Consider the following 19027-nt stretch of genomic DNA (forward strand, 5'->3'; position numbering starts at 1 on the left):
TGCATGGCACCATCCTGTCAGGTGGACTTGTGTCAGTGCGGATGCTCGTGGCTCCACCGTGTCTGTCTGTCTGTGTGGGTGGCTGGTGTTGTCAGTTTCACTTCACTTCGCTGCCTCTTTGCGCTCAGTAAATCTTGCCTGATGAGAGGAAGAGGCACCTTGAGGTAGGAGGGGGAGGGAGGAGATGCAGAGCAGAGACTCCCTTGGGTGGCAAGTAACCTTGTTGCTTCCTCTGAGCAGGGCGTTTCATTCTGAGTGGAGGCTGTATAGAAGGATGCTGCTTGGGTAGTTCTCTGCTCCTATCTGGGCTGGGCTCCAGCAGGCCCCAGAGATGGCTGTCTCCCTGGGAGGGATCCCAAGCGAGGTGCAAGGTAAGCAACAACCTTCTCTGTGCTGTGCCAGATGCAAAGGTCACGCAGAAAATGCTGAGATGATGGCCCACGGCTTTGCTTTCACTGCCTGCTTTATTGTTGGGGATGATCCCGTGGGAACTGGATCATTGCTTCTTCATCTCCAGTTGCTAAGGTTCTTGGAACTGCATCATGAGACTGGGATTCAGTACTCCTGAGTTCTTTGTTAGTTGTGATATTGATTTGCCAAATGAGCTTGGAAAAATGGATTAGTCCCAAAGTGTCCCATAACTGTGGATACTCATCTTGAAGCCTGATTTTCAGAAGTTCTGCATGTCCATAGCTCCCAGTGGCTCTAACAACATTTGCAGGTTTTGGTACCTCAGAAAACAAGTCTCTGTGAGTCCCAAGTGGGCACTCAGAAGGGAAGATCCTCCCAGAGCCCCTCAGGCTCCAACGTAGCCACTTTAGCAGTAACTGGCCAAGCAAAACAAGGCCCTTCCTTTAACTTGATGGCATTTCTGCTTGTCTGCAGCACAGTGACTGGGAGCACTGTATCTGATCTCTTCCAAAACCTCATAGAAAGTTTTAGACATTCATGGGGGACCCTACTTTTTATGGTGAAAACGGTGGGGGGAAAAAGAAAGGGAAAAAGTGGGGGATAGACCAAGTCCCTGGGACCTGGTTAACACATCCATCTGCTTTAATCTGGTCTGTAGATCCAATAGGGGTTTTCAGCTCTCCCTGTCCCTGGCTTAATTTCTCTGTGGTATTAGTCAATGTGGCAACCAGCACAGTGGCAGCTCTCTCAAATTGCCCTGGAAGCAGGTGGTGCTGAAGAGAAACTAGAGTGGGTGAGATCCCTACCCACTACTACATTTGCAAGGCCTTGGAGGTCTGAGAAATCTTCCAATGGGATCAGAAAGGGACTGCAGACTGCTAAACAAAACCATTCACAAATTTCAGGGATATTTTGATCTGTATGCAGAAAACCCAGGTAAGACCATTCTGTTCCAGTCAAATGAAAGCAAGCTACTGAATTCAAACAGTTAGCAGTGAACTAATTGTATCATTTGTGGTGTAACTGATACCCAAGTTGTAGCAGGAAATTGACCTGACATTGCAAAAAAAACAATAGATAATTGCAAGACTGGTCAAAACTATTTTTTCGGAATGACGACTGAATTGTAGCTAATGAAAACACTCAGCAAAGTGGAGGACAAGAGACAAAAGGCAGATGAATGGTAAGAACTGTTAGCACAGATTTTGGAATCGACCAGTGCAATTGTGCAACATATTGATGTATCTGATACAAGTAGTATCATATAAAAATAACTGCTCTGCAAGTTTATTGTTTTCAACTGAAAGGAACGTGGAAGTAAAATACAATCTGGATGAAGGACAAAGCTCTGATGAAAAAGGAAAAACGGGTTCTCTTTTGGGATCCTTCTTGCTAAATGTTCAAAGTAAGCATTTGTATCAAATCACTGTCTGATGTTAAAAATACACAAACAAGAAGTAAATTGAATAATAGATAACAAAATCAAATATGATGTAATATAGTTAGAGAGTACAGAAATTAATAACTGCTCAATGTCAAAATGAAAAACTAAGCTTGTTTGAGAGAGAGCAGTCACTTGATGAGCCCATGTGGAAAAGCCACATGGAGTAGAACGTCTGCATGAGTAGGGATTCTATGTAGGAGAGCTTGAAATAGTGGCGCAGGACGTCAAAGGTATAAGCAACAGCTAGCAGTGCAAGAGAAAGAAAAAGCAGCACGTGACCAGATGGTAGAATCGAGTGCCTTTGAGCTAAGAGCCCAACTGACAATGTTAACAGTATGCTCACAAACTGCACGTGAGTACAACCACACAGTTGTGGAAGGCATCTGTGCAGGAGCCTTGGGAGGCCAAACTTGATGCAGAAAGTGCCAACTACTGAGCTTCTAACTTCTCTTTTAGCAGATATATGTTCCAGAGTTTTCCCTGTAGAGCTGTGTCTGCCTGTCTGCCAAAACATCATGTGTCTAATCTATGAGTCTAGATGAAGCAGAAGTCATCTATGACAATCTGAATGATCTGGGGAAGAAACGATTGGCAATCCCAGGACGTGTAGGGCCCTGCAGTGTGGCAACGGGAAGAGGCTTACATGGAACAAAAACAGACTCCTGGGTGGTCTGCATGAGATTCATTGCAAAGGACACGCGCTCAGGGACAGGGGTGTTTACCTGGCTCAGAGAAAGTGAAAACAACTGTGCAAATGGAAAGAATCCAAACAAAGAGACATCAAAGAGCCACAGCTACTCGGTTACCATATCTGAGCATGTCAGCCAGTTCAACCCTAATTTGAAAGGGAAAAACTCTGCTTGAGGAGGGGATGTAAAGCTGAAAGGTGACAGTAAGAGAGAAGAGGTTTTGGGAGCTAAAGAGAATTGTTTTTACAGCAGGCAAGGTTCTTTGGGTAGATGTGATCTCTTTCATTAGACCAACTAACTAGTTGGAAGAAAGTTATTTGCAAGCTTTTGGGCACAAATACCTTCTTCAGGCATTCTAGCACTATGAAAAAGCCCAAGATCTGCTGTGTTTTGAAAACAAGAAATGGGTATACGATCAGAAAGCCATTGGTGTTTAGAGATGGTAGATGTTACTGTAGTTTCTCTCATCACACCTCCTCAAATAAGATACATACCTTGTTTCTGGTTCACTGTGATGTAGAATGAATCCTCCTGGAAACACAGAGTTCAGGAAGTGTGGTCATGCCAGGAGACGGTCTGAATGAGGCAGCCAAAACTTCCTCATGTGACAGAAGAGCAACAAAACTGAGGCCCAGAGCTTTGCAGGGGCAGTAGCAAGACTGCTACTTCTTTCCTATAAATCAAGGGAAGTCCTGCAGGCCACATCCAGCCCACAGAACCCTATCATTCAGCCCTCAGTGCTACCCCTGAGTATAACCTGACCCGCATGGTGCTCACCTGATGGGCACTGCATTCAGGATGTGCTGCATGCGGTGCTAGGTCCAAGATCTGCACCTGCCCCAGCTGGTCCAAGACTGTGCTGCATGGGGCACCTGCTCCGGCTGGTCTGGAATCTATGCTACAGGTGGTACTCCTCCCAGCCAGTCCAGGATGCATGCCACACATGGTGCAGTCCTGGACCAATGCCTTGGCCCCTCATGCAGCATGGGTTACAGACCAGTTGGAGTGGGCACCACATGCCCACTCTGGGATCCACAATGCATTGCGGATGCTGGATCTGGCATGGGGATGGAGTTGGGTTGTGGGCCCAGTCTGGCCTGTGGATTGGCCCCATACCATTCATTCAGCTCCCAGGGCCAGACAAGTTTGATGCTCCTTCTATAAATAATTCTTTATATAAGTCACTGTAAATAATAAAGTATGGTGTTTCTACACCGCAAGACTTATCAAGATACAACAGACTGTACACAGCAGCTCACTTGCCCTGAGGCAGCTCAGTTGCTGCTTCAGGCATGAGCTACAGTGCTCAGCCAATAGCAGCTGTGTGAGGATTAACACAGGATTTCTCCCCTTCTGCTTGTCAGAGAGAATTAGCAGCCATTAGAACACAGTGGGTACATCTACATGTGCAATTAGGGTGGAGTAATAAACTCCGGCACAATTCACGCCAGAGTCAACTACTCCCAGATGCAGCATCTACACATGTGCCCGGGACTGTAGCACTTTGAGTTGAAGTGGAGCAGCCCTGGGCTGGCAGGAGGTCTGGCAGGGGTCAGTCCTGTGCTCTGGGTGGTTGTGTTGGGCAGTGGAGGGGCTGGCTGAGGCAGCCTCCACACTTCAGCATCCCAGCTAGCCCCTATCACTGTCTACATGTGCATTTCAGTGCATGTAAGTACTCTGCTGTAAAATAGTACTGTCCCTGACAATACTGTCTTATGGCAGAGTTAGAGATTTTTCTGCACCCTAATACCGGCACACGCATAGATGGTGACACTTTACTGGGGAGCTAATTAGTGTACTCCCTCCCCCCCCCCTCACTAAAGTGCACGTGTAGATGCACCCAGTGTCTCCCAGCTTTTATTCTTTCCTGATTCTATTCCAGCGAAGAAAATCAGTTTCCCTGCTTAAGACATGAAACCTAATTTTGGACCACTCATTTTGGGGAAAAGTGTGTGTGGTATAAAGTAAAATATGGTAAGAGACAGCCAATAAAAGGAGGTGGTCCTCTCATCTGTTCATTGTTAGGACAATTCTCCTGAAGACTTCCTGGAGGTCTCCCAACTGTGCCATCATTATCCCGTGTAGTGATTATGTCTGGCTAATAATTAGGCCTGCGCAAAGTGGCTACTGTTCGCTTTGGATTCGGCCAATTCGGGGGACAGTGATTTGATTTGGTGATTCGAATCACTGTCCCAATTCAGTGCTGTCGATTCTCCAAATTAACCAGGCCAGGCCCATCCCCTGCTCCTCTGCCAGCCTGGCAATGACTGCCCCAGCTCCCAGCACTTGTTTGAAAAAAAAAAAAGCAAAAAAAAAAGCTCCAACTCAGGGGGTGCTGCCAGGCGGGGGACGATCTCTGTTGCCTCCCACTGCCCCACACTGCATGGGGGGGGGCTTTGCACAAGCCCCCCACCTACTCTCCCAACCCTCCCATGGGTGCTCAGGTCTCACAGGTCTCTGAATGGATTTGAGGAAACTCCCTGCTCCTACTGTCTCACTTGTTCTGGGCGTTGGTCTTTTCAGAAAGCATCACAGCCTTCCTGGGGACAAAGGAAGTTGTCCTGGTCAAGAGTGTCCAGCTGCAGATCAAATCCAAGTATGAAGACTACATCATGGTACGTGCTGGCAACTCTGGCATTTCATCTCACTGCTTCCAGTAACCAAATCCATAATCCCTGTGACAGGCTCATGACTACCATACCAGCTGATGGGCATGCCCTGCCTTGTGGGCTACATCACGCCTGGGTTTATTCTCCTACCACGGCTTATTGTTATACTGGGTTTTGCCCATGGAGGTGGCACTCAGTGGTTTCCATAGGACCTAGGGCAACTCTGCTGGCATGTCTTCTGTGGGGCTTCTCCTCCCCTACACCCCATCCCTTTCCACTCCGGTGTTTAGTATTGGCTGGATGACACTCAGGTTCAGTGACAGAGCTCTCTCCTCCTGCACTAAGGTCCAGTGATGAGGATGGGTGCAGGGGGTTTGGCTGCAGTTCTGTATGCTTGCAAAAATAACAAAATAATGACAATTCAACTAAAATAACTTGGATGGTGTGGTGGGCAGGGCAACGATGCTCTCACACTGAGCACTTTCCTTCAGTGTGTGGGTGTCTCGGTGCCTGATGCACCCTTCTCCCACAGATTCTTAAGTTAACGATGCCCCATGCTGGGCATGTTTTCTGGTCCGGGTCAGGCACAGCTGGTGAACTCGGAGACAGGTGGGGCAGGTGGCATTGGTGGAGGGAGAAAAAAAAATTGTGGGGGAGATGGGGGAGCTGAATACACATGGACATGCATGCATGCACACCCACCCTGCAGGGAAGTCTGTGAGGAAAGGGGGAGGGAATGAAGCTGGGACCAGGCAGGGATTGGAGCAGAGCTGGGGCCAGGGTCCACTGCACCTGTCCCTTCCCCTGCGCCCAGCATCATTGCCCGGCTCTGGTGGCCCCTGTAAATTTGCCACCTGGCCCCTGCCTCAGCTCCACACCACCTGGGGTGGCCCGGAAGGGGGCCAGCCTCAGCTGCACTGCTGGCCGGAGGGGATGGAGCCCGTGAGACCCCTGTGCCCACCCTGCATCATCCCTGGGAAGAGCCCGGTGTCTCCTCCAGGGGCACGGCACTGGGCAGCTAAGGGGGGCCTGTAGCCCCTCAATCTTTGCAGGGTGCATGGGTAGGCTACAGCTGTAAGCTGTGCTCTGCCTGCTCCATGCCTCACTGCTGCCTTTGAAAGCAGTGCAGTGCCATGCAAGTCCCGCCGCTGGGCGGGCTGGGCAGCGAGGCACATGGTGCGGCACCGCACCGCACCGCTTTCAAAGGCAGCAGCGAAGCATGGAGCAGGCAGAGCGCAGCTCACAGCTGCAGCCCACCTGTGCCTCATGCAAAGATCGGTGGCCCACGAGCCCCCCTGGGCTGCCCAGCGTGTCCCTGGAGGAGCCGCCAGGCTCTGATTGTCCCATGACCAGGCCTGGCCAGTGCCCCATTCACTGTGAATGGAGCCCCAGCCAGGCCGGGTTGCGGGGCAGTCGGAGCCAGGCGGGTCATCCTGGGACTGGCACGTAGGGGCCAAAAGGGGGAAATCTCTCCCAGCTCCCCTGTAGTGCACATGGCAGCAAGGAGCCGGCTCTCCCCCTCCCCTACCCCGGTCTGGGTTCTGCCTGGCCAGGTACTGTAATGCTGCAGGATGCATCCTTCCATTCTTACACAATGCTCACAGTTCCACCAGTCCCCTGCTGGGATGCTGTGGGTCTGTGGACGCTAAGCCAGGATGTGTGGTGCCAGCGGGCTCCTGTGCTGGGTTCTCCCATTGGCAGGCTCTGACAGTGCCCACTGGGCCACCCTCTCCCTGCCCCAGTTGACCTGCATTTCATCCTGCAGGGGTCGTTGCAGGTGCTGGAGAGTGGTGTTGGGTTTGAGCCACTTGGCCCGCCAGCTGTGACAATCAGGCTGACACCTGATGAATCCACTGTGCCCACAGGTGATCCGGGCTTTCAGGTTTTTTCCAGGGAACTTAGCCTTGGGGAGAGTGACCGGCTTCCTGCTGGCTATATGGCATGTGTCTGGATCCTCCTTGGACACTGGTGGTGGGACGGGCACGTGCTGCCCCTCTGGATATACTGGCCCAGCAAAGATGCTCTGGGTCCCTTCTGGCCACAGGGAAAGCATCCAGCTCCACTGCTGGTGCTTCCACGTTTCTCCCCTGGCTCTGCTTCTGGGTTTCCTTTAAGCCCAGAGCCTTCGGGCACTGGACCAATTGTTGGAGCTTCTTCCAGTCATGTGGTGCCAGCCATCAGTTCACTTGCAGACCAGCCCCAGCCATGTCAATGCTGGCACTATGGTGAATAGGGATGGTGCCTGTCACATACTCCCTGCCTGATTGATGCCTAGGCTGCCTCTGACCAATTGGTCTCCTCTAGACTCGAGGTCGTGACTTGGATGTACATGAATGCTCAGTACTTTCCCCCTCTTCATGTCAGCAGCAAAGGAAACCCACCACCACATGCTTCTTTCCGGGCTGGTGGTGTACTGTAAAGCAAAAGGGTCGCAGAGCTAAGCCCACTGCATGATCCAGGCATTGTCAGTTTCTGCTGACTATTTTAACCAGTGTGAAGGGCCGACCCAACAAGTAATACCAGAATAGCTCCACTGCCCATTTTATGGCCAGACATTCCTACTCAATGGTGGAGTACCAGCGTTCATGAGGGAGCAACTTACAACTAGCATAGGTTATCAGTTGCTGCTCAGATTCTTTTCCCTGTGTTAAGACTGCCTCCACTGCAGTTCCTGAGGCATCAGTCTGTAAAACAAAGGGTTGGTTAAAATCTGCAGTATACAAGATGGGACTCTGGCACAGAGATAATTTGATCCTGCTGCTCCCAGCACTCCTGTACTATATCGAGCAAGCCCCACGGCTGATACTCATAAGTAAGCTCAAAAGGTGAAAACGCCATGGAGAATTGAGAGGCATCTTGGATAGTAAACATCAAGGCTACCAGCTTCGGGTCCCACTTCTTGGGGTCCCCCTGTATATATTTCCTTAACATCAGCTTTAAGGTGCAGTTGAATCGCTAAACCAACCTGTCAGTATGGGGATGATAAACTGACGTTTTGAGGTGCTTCACTTGGAGAACCTTGCAGACTCCCCTCATTACCCTGGCCGTAAAATTTGTGCCTTGGTCTGTCAGAATTTCATTAGGTATCCCCACCCTTGCTATCCATTTAAGCAGCTCATCTGTGATCTTTGGGGTCGTCATTGAGTGGAGTGGTATGGCTTCTGGGAAATGACTGGCTTAGTCCATTATTACCAGTACATACTGATAAACCATACTGCTCTTCAGGAAGGGGCCCACAATATCCATAGTGATCTGCTTAAATGGCTTTTCTACAATGGGCGTGGGGACCATGGGAGCTACAGTGGGTGTATCAGTTGTGGACACCTGGCATACTAGGCACATTTGATAGTAGCGCTGGACTTCCTTATAGACCCCTGGCCAAAAGAACTGCTGCAACAGGTGGGCCTGTTTTATCCCTGGCCAGGTGGCTGCCCATGGACCCATCATGTGCCAATCTGACTAGGAGGGCCCTGTACCATTGTGGCACCAGCAACTAGTCTATCTTCTGTTCTGGCCCTTTCCCTTTAGCAATGCGATTCAAGAGGTCATTTCTTACCTCAAAATGTGGAACCTGGGTGGCCTGGGTTTGGTGTAGCAACTCATCATTACAGAGCACTAGACCTTCATCACAGGCATGCCAGAATGTGGGGTTGTTAAGCTGGTCCACCTGAAATGGTCAGGAACCAATGATATCCTCCAGGTTGGGGGGTCCCCCACATCCTCCAGGGGTGGGCCCTCTGTGTCCTCCAGTGCATGTTTACTATTCCTGTGTCTTTGTCCTTGGTAGTCCCTGTGAGGGTGGTCTGCAGCCCCTCTGCTAGGTATGGCCAGTCATGGCTGAGTGGAGTGGGGCGGGGCGGTGATGTGAGATTCTGATAGGCATTTCCTAAGTCCTACCCAGGATGATCACTGGCAATTGGTTTTGCTCATAAGTCTGCTGGCTGCCATGCATGCAGACCAGTGTTTTGCCTGTGGTTGGAGTGCCGGCCTGTTTGGGTAAGGCAGTTGCATGGATTAGGGTCTGTGCTCATTAGGCCTGTGCGAGTTGGCAGAGATCTGATCCAGCTTCAGATTCCGCCGCTTCAGATGGCAGTGATCTGATCCAGAGCTCCGGACCGGGTTTCTGCCTCGATCTGGCCGAAGCGGCTCCAAAGCTTTGGAGCCGCCTCGGAGATCCGGCCATAGGGTATAATGGGGGAATCAATTAAATATCTGTAACTTTATTGTTTTTTGTCTGATTTGGATGAAACATGCAGGGATGGTAGCCTCTGCTGACAGCATGAAACCTGCCAAGTTTCAAGAAGATCAGTGCAGGCGGTTTGGGGGATCTGTACCCTAAATTCTTGAAAGCCAAACTCCTGTCACGTCTATATGTTACACCACAGGGACATCAAAACGGCCGGGGTGGTAGCTCTTACTGAGGCCACAAAGCTTGACAAGTTTCAAGAAGATCAGTGCAGGGGTTTGGGGGGAACTGCACCTCAAGCTGCGGACAAGCAAAACTCGTGACATGGGTAACACTGTGTGTGTTAAGGCACAGCCGGGTGACAGCTGCAGGGATGGTGGCCCTTGCTGAGGCCACGATGCCTGCCAGCTGTCGAGGAGCAGGGGGTTCTGGGGCCCTGCACCCTTAGCTGCTGACAAAACTCATGCCATGGGTGCTTGTGGGACCGACAGTGTCTGTCTTGGGGCAGTTGATTGTCTGTATTGATTCTTTCCTCTCCTTAGTCTGGTTTTGTAGGTGCCAATTGAGGGCAATTAACTGGCTACATTAGCTAGGTCCTGTATATTGAGCTGGTCCCTGAGTGAATCATGATTGATTGGTAACTGGTACCACAGTAGCTTAGCAGCCAGGCCTGCAGTAGCGTCTCCCATGCCCCAAGACAGACACAATCAGTCCCACAAGCACCCATGGCATGAGTTTTGCCTGTCAGCAGCTAGGGGTGCAGGGCCCCAGAACCCCCCTGCACCGATCTCCTTGACAGCTGGCAGGCGTCACAGCAGGGGCCACTATCCCTGCAGCTGTCACCCCGCTGTGACATGAGTTTTGCTTTCAAGAATTTGGGGTGCAGTTCCCTCCAAACCCCTGCACTGATCTTCCTGAAACTTTGTAGGCTTCATGCTCTTTGCAGTCTACCACCCCTGAAAATTTAATCCAAATCAGACAAAAAACAACAAAGTTATAGATATTTTATTGTTTCCCTGTTACACCCTATGGCTGAATCTCCGAGGCAGCTCCAAAGTGCTTCGGAAGCTCTGAACCACTTCGGGAAGCCTAACAAGGCCAGTGCTTCGACCCGGACATGCTGCTTCAGACACCAAAGCGTCCCAAGCTTCTCCAGATCCGAAGCTCTGTCCGAAGCCTCGCATAGCCCTAGTGCTCATCCAGTGTCCATCACGGCTGTAAGAGTGCACCCTCTGACTTGGGCATCCTCTCAGCAGGCTTCAGACACCTCACCCCCACATTTGTGCCAACATCCAGGGCTGCCAATGCTCTTTGATCTGTTTGCCTCAGAACTGTTTCCTGTAATGCTCCGGGGATAGCTCCAGTTGGTACAGTATGGTGTCTTTGACTGTTTGATAGTCCAAGGCCTCTGCGTGTGAGAGCGTGGAGTATGCAGCTTGGGCCAGGCCCATTAGGAGTGGCTCCATCTAAGTGGCCCACCAGTCCATATCTTGGCCTGCTGCTGTGGCCAGGCATTCAAATGATTCTAGGTAGGCTTCAGGGTCATCCTCTTTGACCATCCTGGGCATATGGAAACTCTCACCTCCAGTCACTTGGGCCCAGGCTAGCTGCTCTGCCAAGTCTCCCTGGCTAGCTGCTGGGAGAACAAGGCTCCATGGGCCTCCGTCTCCCAGGACTTTGCCTTGGTGAGCTCCTGTAACAGCTGGAGGATCATCTCCTGTGTCTGCTGCCAGGTCTCATCTGGCCTCTTGGCCCCCATCTTGTCCATGGCCAATTGGTCCGTGATTCATGGTTGTTGGTAACCACCGTTCACCTTGTTTTTCTGGCATGTGCATCAGTGTGACGGGTTCATGAGCACCATACCAGCTGGTGGGTGTGCCGCACTTCCTGGGCTACATTGCACCTGGGTCTATTTTCCTGCCACAACTTGTTGTTTTACTGGGTTTTACCTACAGAGGTAAAACAGAGGTTGTTTTACTGGGTTTTACCTACAGAGGTAAAACAGAGGTTGTTTTACTGGGTTTTAGTGGTTCCCATAGGACCCAGGGCAGCTCTGCTGGCATGTCTTCCATGAGGCTTCTCCTCCCCTACGCTCCACCCCTTTCCACTTGGGTGTTTAAGATCATTCTGGATGGTACTCAGCTTCAGTGATAGGGCTCTCTCCTGTGTTAAGGACTGATGACGTTTGCAGGGGCTCTGGCTGCAGTCCTGTATGCTTGTGAAAATTACTAGATAATGACAATTCAACTAAAATAGCTTGGATGGTGTGGGGGCAAGACAATGATGCCGAGCACTTCCCTTTAGTGTGTGGATGTCTCTGTGCTGGGTGCACCCTTCTTCCACAGATTCTTAAGTTAGCAATGCCCCTTGCCGGGCATGCTTTTTGGTCTGGGTTCTGCCTGTTCAGGTACTGTAATGCTGCAAGACATGTCCCTCCATGCCTGCACAATGCTCACATTTCTGCTAATCCCCTGCCAGGGCACTCTGGATCTGCAGACACTCAGCTGGGATGTGCAGTGCCAGGGGTGTCCTATGCCAGGTTCTCCCCTTGGCAAGCTTCAGCAGTATCCACTGGGCTGCCCTTTCCCCACCGCAGTTGACTTGCGTATTCCTGCGAGGGTTGTTATAGATTCCAGAGAGTGGTGTTGGGTCTGGGCCACCTGGCCTGCTAGCTGTGTCAATCAGGGTGGCACTTGGTTGAATCCTCAGTGTCCTGGGCCATCTGAGTTTTTTTGGGGAACTTAACCCTGGGGAGAGCGACCGGCTTCCTGCTGGCTATATGGTATGTGTCCGGATACTCCCCAGATGCTCTTGTGGCAGGATGGGTACGCACTGCCCCTCTGGGAGTGCTGGCCCTGCACAGATGTGCCAGGTCCCTTCCAACCACGGGGAGAGTGTCCAGCTCCGCTGCCAGTGCTTCCACATGTTTCTCCTCCAGCTCTGCTTCTGGGCTTCCTTTAAACCCAGATTCTTTGGTCACTGGACCCAACTGGCCATGTGGATGCCAGTGCCATAGTAAGTAGAGCTGGAGCCTGTCACAATCCCCAGTCTCATGTTTTCAGTGCCCTGGATTTGCAGAATGGCAAAAATTGCTGTTTAATCACCTACTTCCCTGCTCCTTCAGGAATGCAACACTCTGCAGTTTCATGTGCAAGGACAAAAGTGGCACAACAGACCAAAAACAGTGATTAGATGATGAAATCAATAGATGATTGTACGTAGAAAAGACTATTTGGCGCACACTGTGTGATTTGATGAGTATGAGTCTGAACCCATTATTTCCAGTCTGGGGTTTCTGCACTGTGCTGCGCTTGAGGAGGGGCAGTATAGTATAGCTGCAGTATAGTTTAATTACATGCTTACCTGCTCCATCCCCAGAAATGCATCACCTGGCCATTTTTTTCAGCCTGTCAGGTAACATTTAGGAGCCACTAAAAAAGTTGCAACTAATAATGGACACTGTTACAAGTTCTTAAATCCAGCTCCTGTCTGTTAGTCTGAAGATGGACTGGATTTTTCCTCTTGATCCCAGATGTGATTCTGATTTCTCTTCTGTGCAGGTCCTAACCCCTTGGAGGGCATACGTGCTGCAAGTAATACTCCCAATCAGGGTAAGTGCTTTTTATATTATTCTGGATTGGTCACTAACAGCAAGTTTTGCTATTCACCATGCAATAGCATTATGCTTCTCCCAAACTTTAAGAACAAAAGAGAAGAAAAGCCATCTCTAGGGCACAGCCTGTGGGGTGGTTATGGAGGCATGGGGGTGTTAACTTCTTCTGAAAAGTGAGGAAGATATTTAGATATTAATTTTCCAAGATAAAGTCCACTCCTACTCTTGCCAGACTGATATGGCCAAAACGTTGGGAGAAGCCACTTAGGATACATACGGTTGGTGCATATATACAGCCTGGACTCATGACTTCTCTGGGATTTGGCTTTAACAGCAGCTGAAGTGGCAGCACGGCGAAGTGAACATCAGATTGAGCTTGGCTCTTCCCTGTAGAATCTTTTCTGTCCCAGACCTTCATTTCCTCCTGCACTTCCCAACATCCTGGTAAATTTAATGAGCAGCTCCTGGTGCACTGAGCCAGTGCTTCCCACCCAAGCAATTTTAGGCATACGTGTGAACCAGGGTGATAACTTATCCTGGCCAGGCTGTCCCTGAGCTGTCCCTTTCCCACTCACTACGTTACACATGCTTCAAACCCAGAATTATACTGGTGATGAAATTCTGGTGATGAAGGGGCATCCCTCTGCACTTGCTCTTGATACTTTGGTCTCTGTGCCTGACTCTTGGAGATGCCTCTGGAGCATCTTCATTGACATAGTTCTGGGCTTGGAACATGCCAGCTAGAGCACTCAGCAGGGCAGGGCATGATTAATGCCATTCATACTGAGGCAAGCTGCTGCTATGGTGTAGCTGGGGAGGGGAGAAGGGGAAGAAGGAGTGGGAGGGAGTACTGGCAGTCACCTTTTCTCCTATAGCCCTCTTAAGAAAAAGAGTAACTACCACTGCATTTTGGGTGGAGTCAGATGGTGTAGGCAAGCTCGGGAAACACCCAGAGCTGGTTCAACCATTAGGCGAACTAGGCGGTTGCCTAGGGCACCAAAATTTGGGGGATGCCAAAATTATATGCAGAACAAAATAACAGGAACATCATTCTAAATAACAGCCCTGGCCGGCTGTTATAACTGTGTTAGGGTTAATGAAAAGTGTGAAACAATCAATAAAAAAAAATAGTTTTTGTTGTTTTATTGTTCATTTTGAACATCAAATAAGTACATGTAAAAGTTCATTCTAGACTTCTTATTTTCCTCTGTATTGGAATGGTGGGGCGCCGAGGTACACAGTTCACCTAGGACACCAATTAGCCTTGGACCGACCCTGGAAACACCTGCTGCCTCATGCTCCTCAGGGGACTGGGTGATCAATTAATTCCTAGATTCAGATAAGGCTTTGGGGTGAGATAGACACCAAGCTGCTTCACAGAATCATAGAAAATTTGGGTTGGAAGGGACCTCACGAGGAGCGACCTCCCAGGGCTTTGTCAAGCTGGACCTTAAAAACCTCCAAGGATGGAGATTCCACCCCTCTCTGGGTAACTTGTTCCAGTGCTTCACCACCCTCCTAAGTGAGAGTTTTTCCTAATATCCAACCTAGACCTCCCTTGCTGCAACTTGAGACCATTGCTCCTACGCAGAACAGTGTGCTCCGTCCTCTTTGGAACCCCCCTTCAGATAGTTAAAGACTGCTATCAGATCCCCTCTCAGTCTTCTTTTTTCCAAACTAAATAAACCCAGTTCAGTCTTGTGAAGAGAGAAGTGCTTCTGGATAGGTGCTAAGGCAGATCATGAAAGCTCTTTGGGGCTTCACTGTTCAGAAACCTTGTGATTCTGACTGTGGTTCTGGCATTGTCTGATATACCTCTCTCTTGTGAGGAAATGGATGCTAGCTGTGGAGCTGTGCAGCATGTTCTCTTCCAGCCTGAGACACTGACACAGTTGCTTTCTCTGCAGGTTCCCCACAAAATTCTGGTTTATTCCATTTCTAAGGGGAATAGATAAAGGAGGAGTTGCTGGCAGAATCTGTCATTGCACATTCACAAAGTGGCTTTGGGCAGACTGTGCATCTGTGACCACATAGGAGAGCTTATGTTTGTGTATACCCGCGTGTGAATAGGTATGGCCACGAGTACCTGTGTGCTCATAGATGTGAAACATTGCCAGGCACACAAGAGTGAAGCTGGAGCTGCAGCCCTGCTACTTCGGTATTTCTGGTCTGGCCAACCAGTCATCAGACCCATTGCCTGTAGCTGGAATGACGAGTGCTTGGGTCCGCTGGGAACCAGATCTGGGCCTTCAATGCATTCTTAATGCTGTAAAGGTAGCAGTTGCCTTTGGCATAGAGCGTGGATTCAGGATAAAGCTTGTGGGGGAGACCTGGGCTATGAGGCAGGAGAATGAGGCTGAGAGGTAGGGGCAAAGTTCAAGCTGAGGAAGGCTGGACAAGGGGGTCCATGTGTGGATGCAAGGGGCCGGGCCCGTGCTGTGGGGTGCCAGCTTGGGCTGAGTGTATGCACTGGGGCGGGCTGGAGTTAGGATATTCTGTCTGAGGTGTCTGGAAGAAAGACAAGGTGTGCACATTGGGAGCAGGGTTCATAGGGATTCACTGTCTCTGCTGCTCCCCGGGCCAGAGCAAGCTGCTGCCTGCTCCTGGGTGCCAGGACTTGGGCTGCAGGTGATGATGACACCATGGTATGATGTGGGATGCAGCCCCTCCGAGGCAGGAAGCGGGAAGCATAAGGTGGAAGTTGCCTGCTGGTGACTGAGTCTCTCTTTCCAGGTGCAGAGCAGCTTCAGCTTCCTGGAGGTGCGAGAGATTGTAGTCTGCGAGCCTAGCCTGGTAAGTGCAAGCACAGCAGAGAGTTTCTCCTCAGGGGCCTGCCTTGGAGCTCCTGAGCAGGCCTGGCCCTGGCCTTGGCCCTGGCATTGTCTAGGTGCACTGGTACAGCCTGGTCAACTGTGCACAATGCCCTCTCTTAGTGAGCTGAGAGGTCCTGGAGGGAAACTGAATGCCTCTAGGATGTGTGGTACAAACACCCAGCACTGGGAAAGCAAGGTTTGTTTGGCGGTACCTTTTACTGGGCCTACCAGAGAATTGGGAGAGAGATTAAACCAGTTTTTGGGTACAAAATGGAGGCTCATTCCAACTCCCTACCAGCAGGTGAGTGATCCTTAGCAGAGCTCAGATCAACCTGGGGGGACAGTGTGACTCTTATTTACTTATGATGAATTTATATGGTGTCAGGAATCCTGTGCTAGATGTTGCACACATGCTGAGTGGAAAGACAGCAGCACAATGCCCACTGGGGTCTTCTGTACCAACCCTGAGCTTTGTTTAACTGATCTGTACCACCAGGGTCACATCAACGTGTTTGACTCCCTAGGCTCCCTTATTCAGTCAAAGTAAATGCAATTGAACTATTGCCAGCTCTGCTGCTGACCTGCACTGTGACCTGGGAAGAGTCATGTTACATCCCTGGATCTGTTTCCCCATTTTAAAATGGGGGCAATATCTACTGAGCTTTAAGATCTACAGTGGTTGTTTACTACTTTTCCTCAGTGAACTAACAAAATCCTGTTACGGAAATACTAGAATTATCCTAGGGATAATTGTCTACAGGAGCCAGGAGAAAGATCTATAAATCTAGAATCACCCATAGTCACACTATGATAGGATAGGTCTGAGTCACAGAGTTGGCTTTGTTTGGATCGCCTAACATTATTTTCTATTGGAAAGCAAAATGCAGATTGATAAATGCTGCAATTCCATGTTTTACTTCTCAGTCCAGTGTATTAAATGCACTACCATATGTTGCAGATCACATCACTGTAAACATTCCAGCAGGAAAGATAATACAGTACAACAGTGGTTTTCAAACTTTTTTTTTCGTGGACCACATGAAAATTGCTGAGAGTCTTAGCAGACCACTTAATAAACTTGTTTTTTTGTTCTACAAATCAAAGCACACGACTCATATTTTAATATTGGTAACCTTACCTTACAAGTACAGATATTCTCAATTGTTCTGCAACCTTTCTGCGGACCACCTGACTGGAGCTCGGGGACTAGTGATGGTCCATGGACCACAGTTTGAGAACCTCTGCAGTACAAAATTTGACAAGTCCATTGCTTTCTTTCATATTTCAGTAATAATTCATGCTTTGTAGGGACCTGATGAATGCAAGTTGATAAACTGCACTTGGCTTACACAGTCAAATCCAAATTTAGCAGAAGGGAATTTAAAACTTTGTAAATCCTCTTATGGAGAAGATTACGTATATGGCAAACCTAACTGTTAGGGTGACCCATAAAAATGCTGATATAGAAAATGCCATTCTGAGTATGAATTGTGTCAAAATTAAGACCACAGCCACTGTTAACCTGGATTTCTTATGTATTTGCTTAGTTGACTAACTTATATTTCTCTTGTCATTGAAAACTATAGCCTAGAACTGGAAATACAGTATCTGATGTTAGAAATTATGGAAACAGTCTGATTTTTTTTTTTTTTTTTTTTTTATTGTGCTAGAGCAGGGGTAGGCAACATATTTTGGCCAGAGTGGTGAAAACCCCCAGAATGCTTTGGGGCCGGCTGCAGTCGGGAGGCTACAGACAGCTGCTGCCCTCCCGGCCCTGGCCCCAGCCCTGGGCTCCGGGAGGGCAGCAGGTGCCAGCACCACGTCTGTTGGGGCCGGGAGCGGGGAGGCAGCAGCTGTTTGTAGCCTCCCAGCTGCAGCGGGCCCCAGCTCTGGGTAGCTGCTGATAGTCACGGAGTCCAGGCTGCTCCCAGCAGGGCTTGCAACATCCCTGCTGTCTGCTGTGAGCAGCCCGGGCTCCTGGCTGTCAACAGCTACCTAGAACCTGGGCTGGCTGCAGCCGGGATGCTACAAACAGCTGCTGCCTCTCTGGCCCCAATGCGTGCCGAGGAAAATGGCCTCTCGTGCCATGCTCGGCATGCGTGCCGGGGGTTGCTAACCCCTGTGCTAGAGCATTGTGTGTGGAATATCAAGTGGGAAAATTAATTACAAGAATCAAAGGTTGAATTAAAGAAAAATTGCTAGGGATGATATGAAAAGCATTGTTATTCATGAAGGTATTCAGGAAGGAGGAGCTCAGGTGGATTGAAATGTGTTATGTAAGCTGGAAGATTGGCTTTAGTCAAATACAAGCCATAACACTGAGTACATGGATGACTTGGTGAATTCTTATTGTCCATGTTACCTGGGAGTTCAAACTATTATTTTATCTGGTGTGAATCTCTGAAAAAAAATTAATTGGGCAATGTTCAGACCTAGCCTGTGTAGGTGTAAATACAGTGACTTCATGGGAGCTGCCCCTACTTCCAGCAGGTCAGAAGTTGGCAAGGCAGTGGGGAAAAAATGGAGTTCACTTGTTTTATGGACTACCATGAGAGCTCACCTGGCATGGAATCTGCTGCCCATTTTTACCTTGTCAATGGTGATTTAGGATGGAGGTACCATTTGCAGTGCCATAATTAAGGCTGATTTGAGTTTTGCACTTTATCATTGATTAGAGTTAAAATTAAATTTAAAATGTGTCCTTTAGAAATGTAGCATTCTGCACTTGACCTTTTCTCCCTTTGTTTTAAACTCTAATAACACAGACTGCATGGAGTGCCCCCATGCCTTTTAAAACAATATAATTTAGCTGAGATCACAAATACTAAAATGTCATCATCACATGGTTATGATATGGTGTTAGTATAGCGCATAGCTAAGGGTATTTCTGTCCTTAAGTTGTATACTTTTTGCACTTTATTGGGGTTGGTTTTCTTTAACTTCAACCTTAATGTGGAATTTCTTGGGTTTGTAATGCTTTCTTTTTCAACTAATTACACTATTGTTTATATAGTTACCTGAATTACTGATATTACTCTCAGCCTCAACTCCATTTGAACATAGTTTTCATCTATCATCATATGTAATAATGCTAAGACTTTTTCATACCTCTGTAAATTGTCTCTCTTAGCTTATGGCTTTTTTCATTTGCTCTCATTACTGAAATATCTGAGAATTTTTATAATTCATAGATTCATAGATGCTAGGGTTGGAAGGGACCTCAATAGATCATCGAGTCCAACCCCCTGCATAGGCAGGAAAG

At 49.0% G+C, this 19027-nt stretch overlaps 1 protein-coding gene across 1 annotated transcript in view; it reads left to right on the top strand.

Annotated features, from left to right (window-relative positions):
- Positions 1-267: 267 nt before the first annotated feature.
- Positions 268-19027, top strand: part of CARMIL2 (capping protein regulator and myosin 1 linker 2) — a 124555-nt gene continuing 105795 nt past the window's right edge. The window contains exons 1-4 of the mRNA XM_014523007.2: positions 268-371; positions 5068-5159; positions 12900-12950; positions 15686-15745. Coding sequence (XP_014378493.2) covers positions 332-371; positions 5068-5159; positions 12900-12950; positions 15686-15745 — 243 coding nt within the window. The 5' untranslated portion in view covers positions 268-331. The remainder of the gene's footprint in view (positions 372-5067; positions 5160-12899; positions 12951-15685; positions 15746-19027) is intronic.

Source organism: Alligator sinensis, unplaced genomic scaffold (assembly GCF_000455745.1).
Source record: "Alligator sinensis unplaced genomic scaffold, ASM45574v1 scaffold260_1, whole genome shotgun sequence".
Classification (NCBI taxonomy): domain Eukaryota; kingdom Metazoa; phylum Chordata; order Crocodylia; family Alligatoridae; genus Alligator; species Alligator sinensis.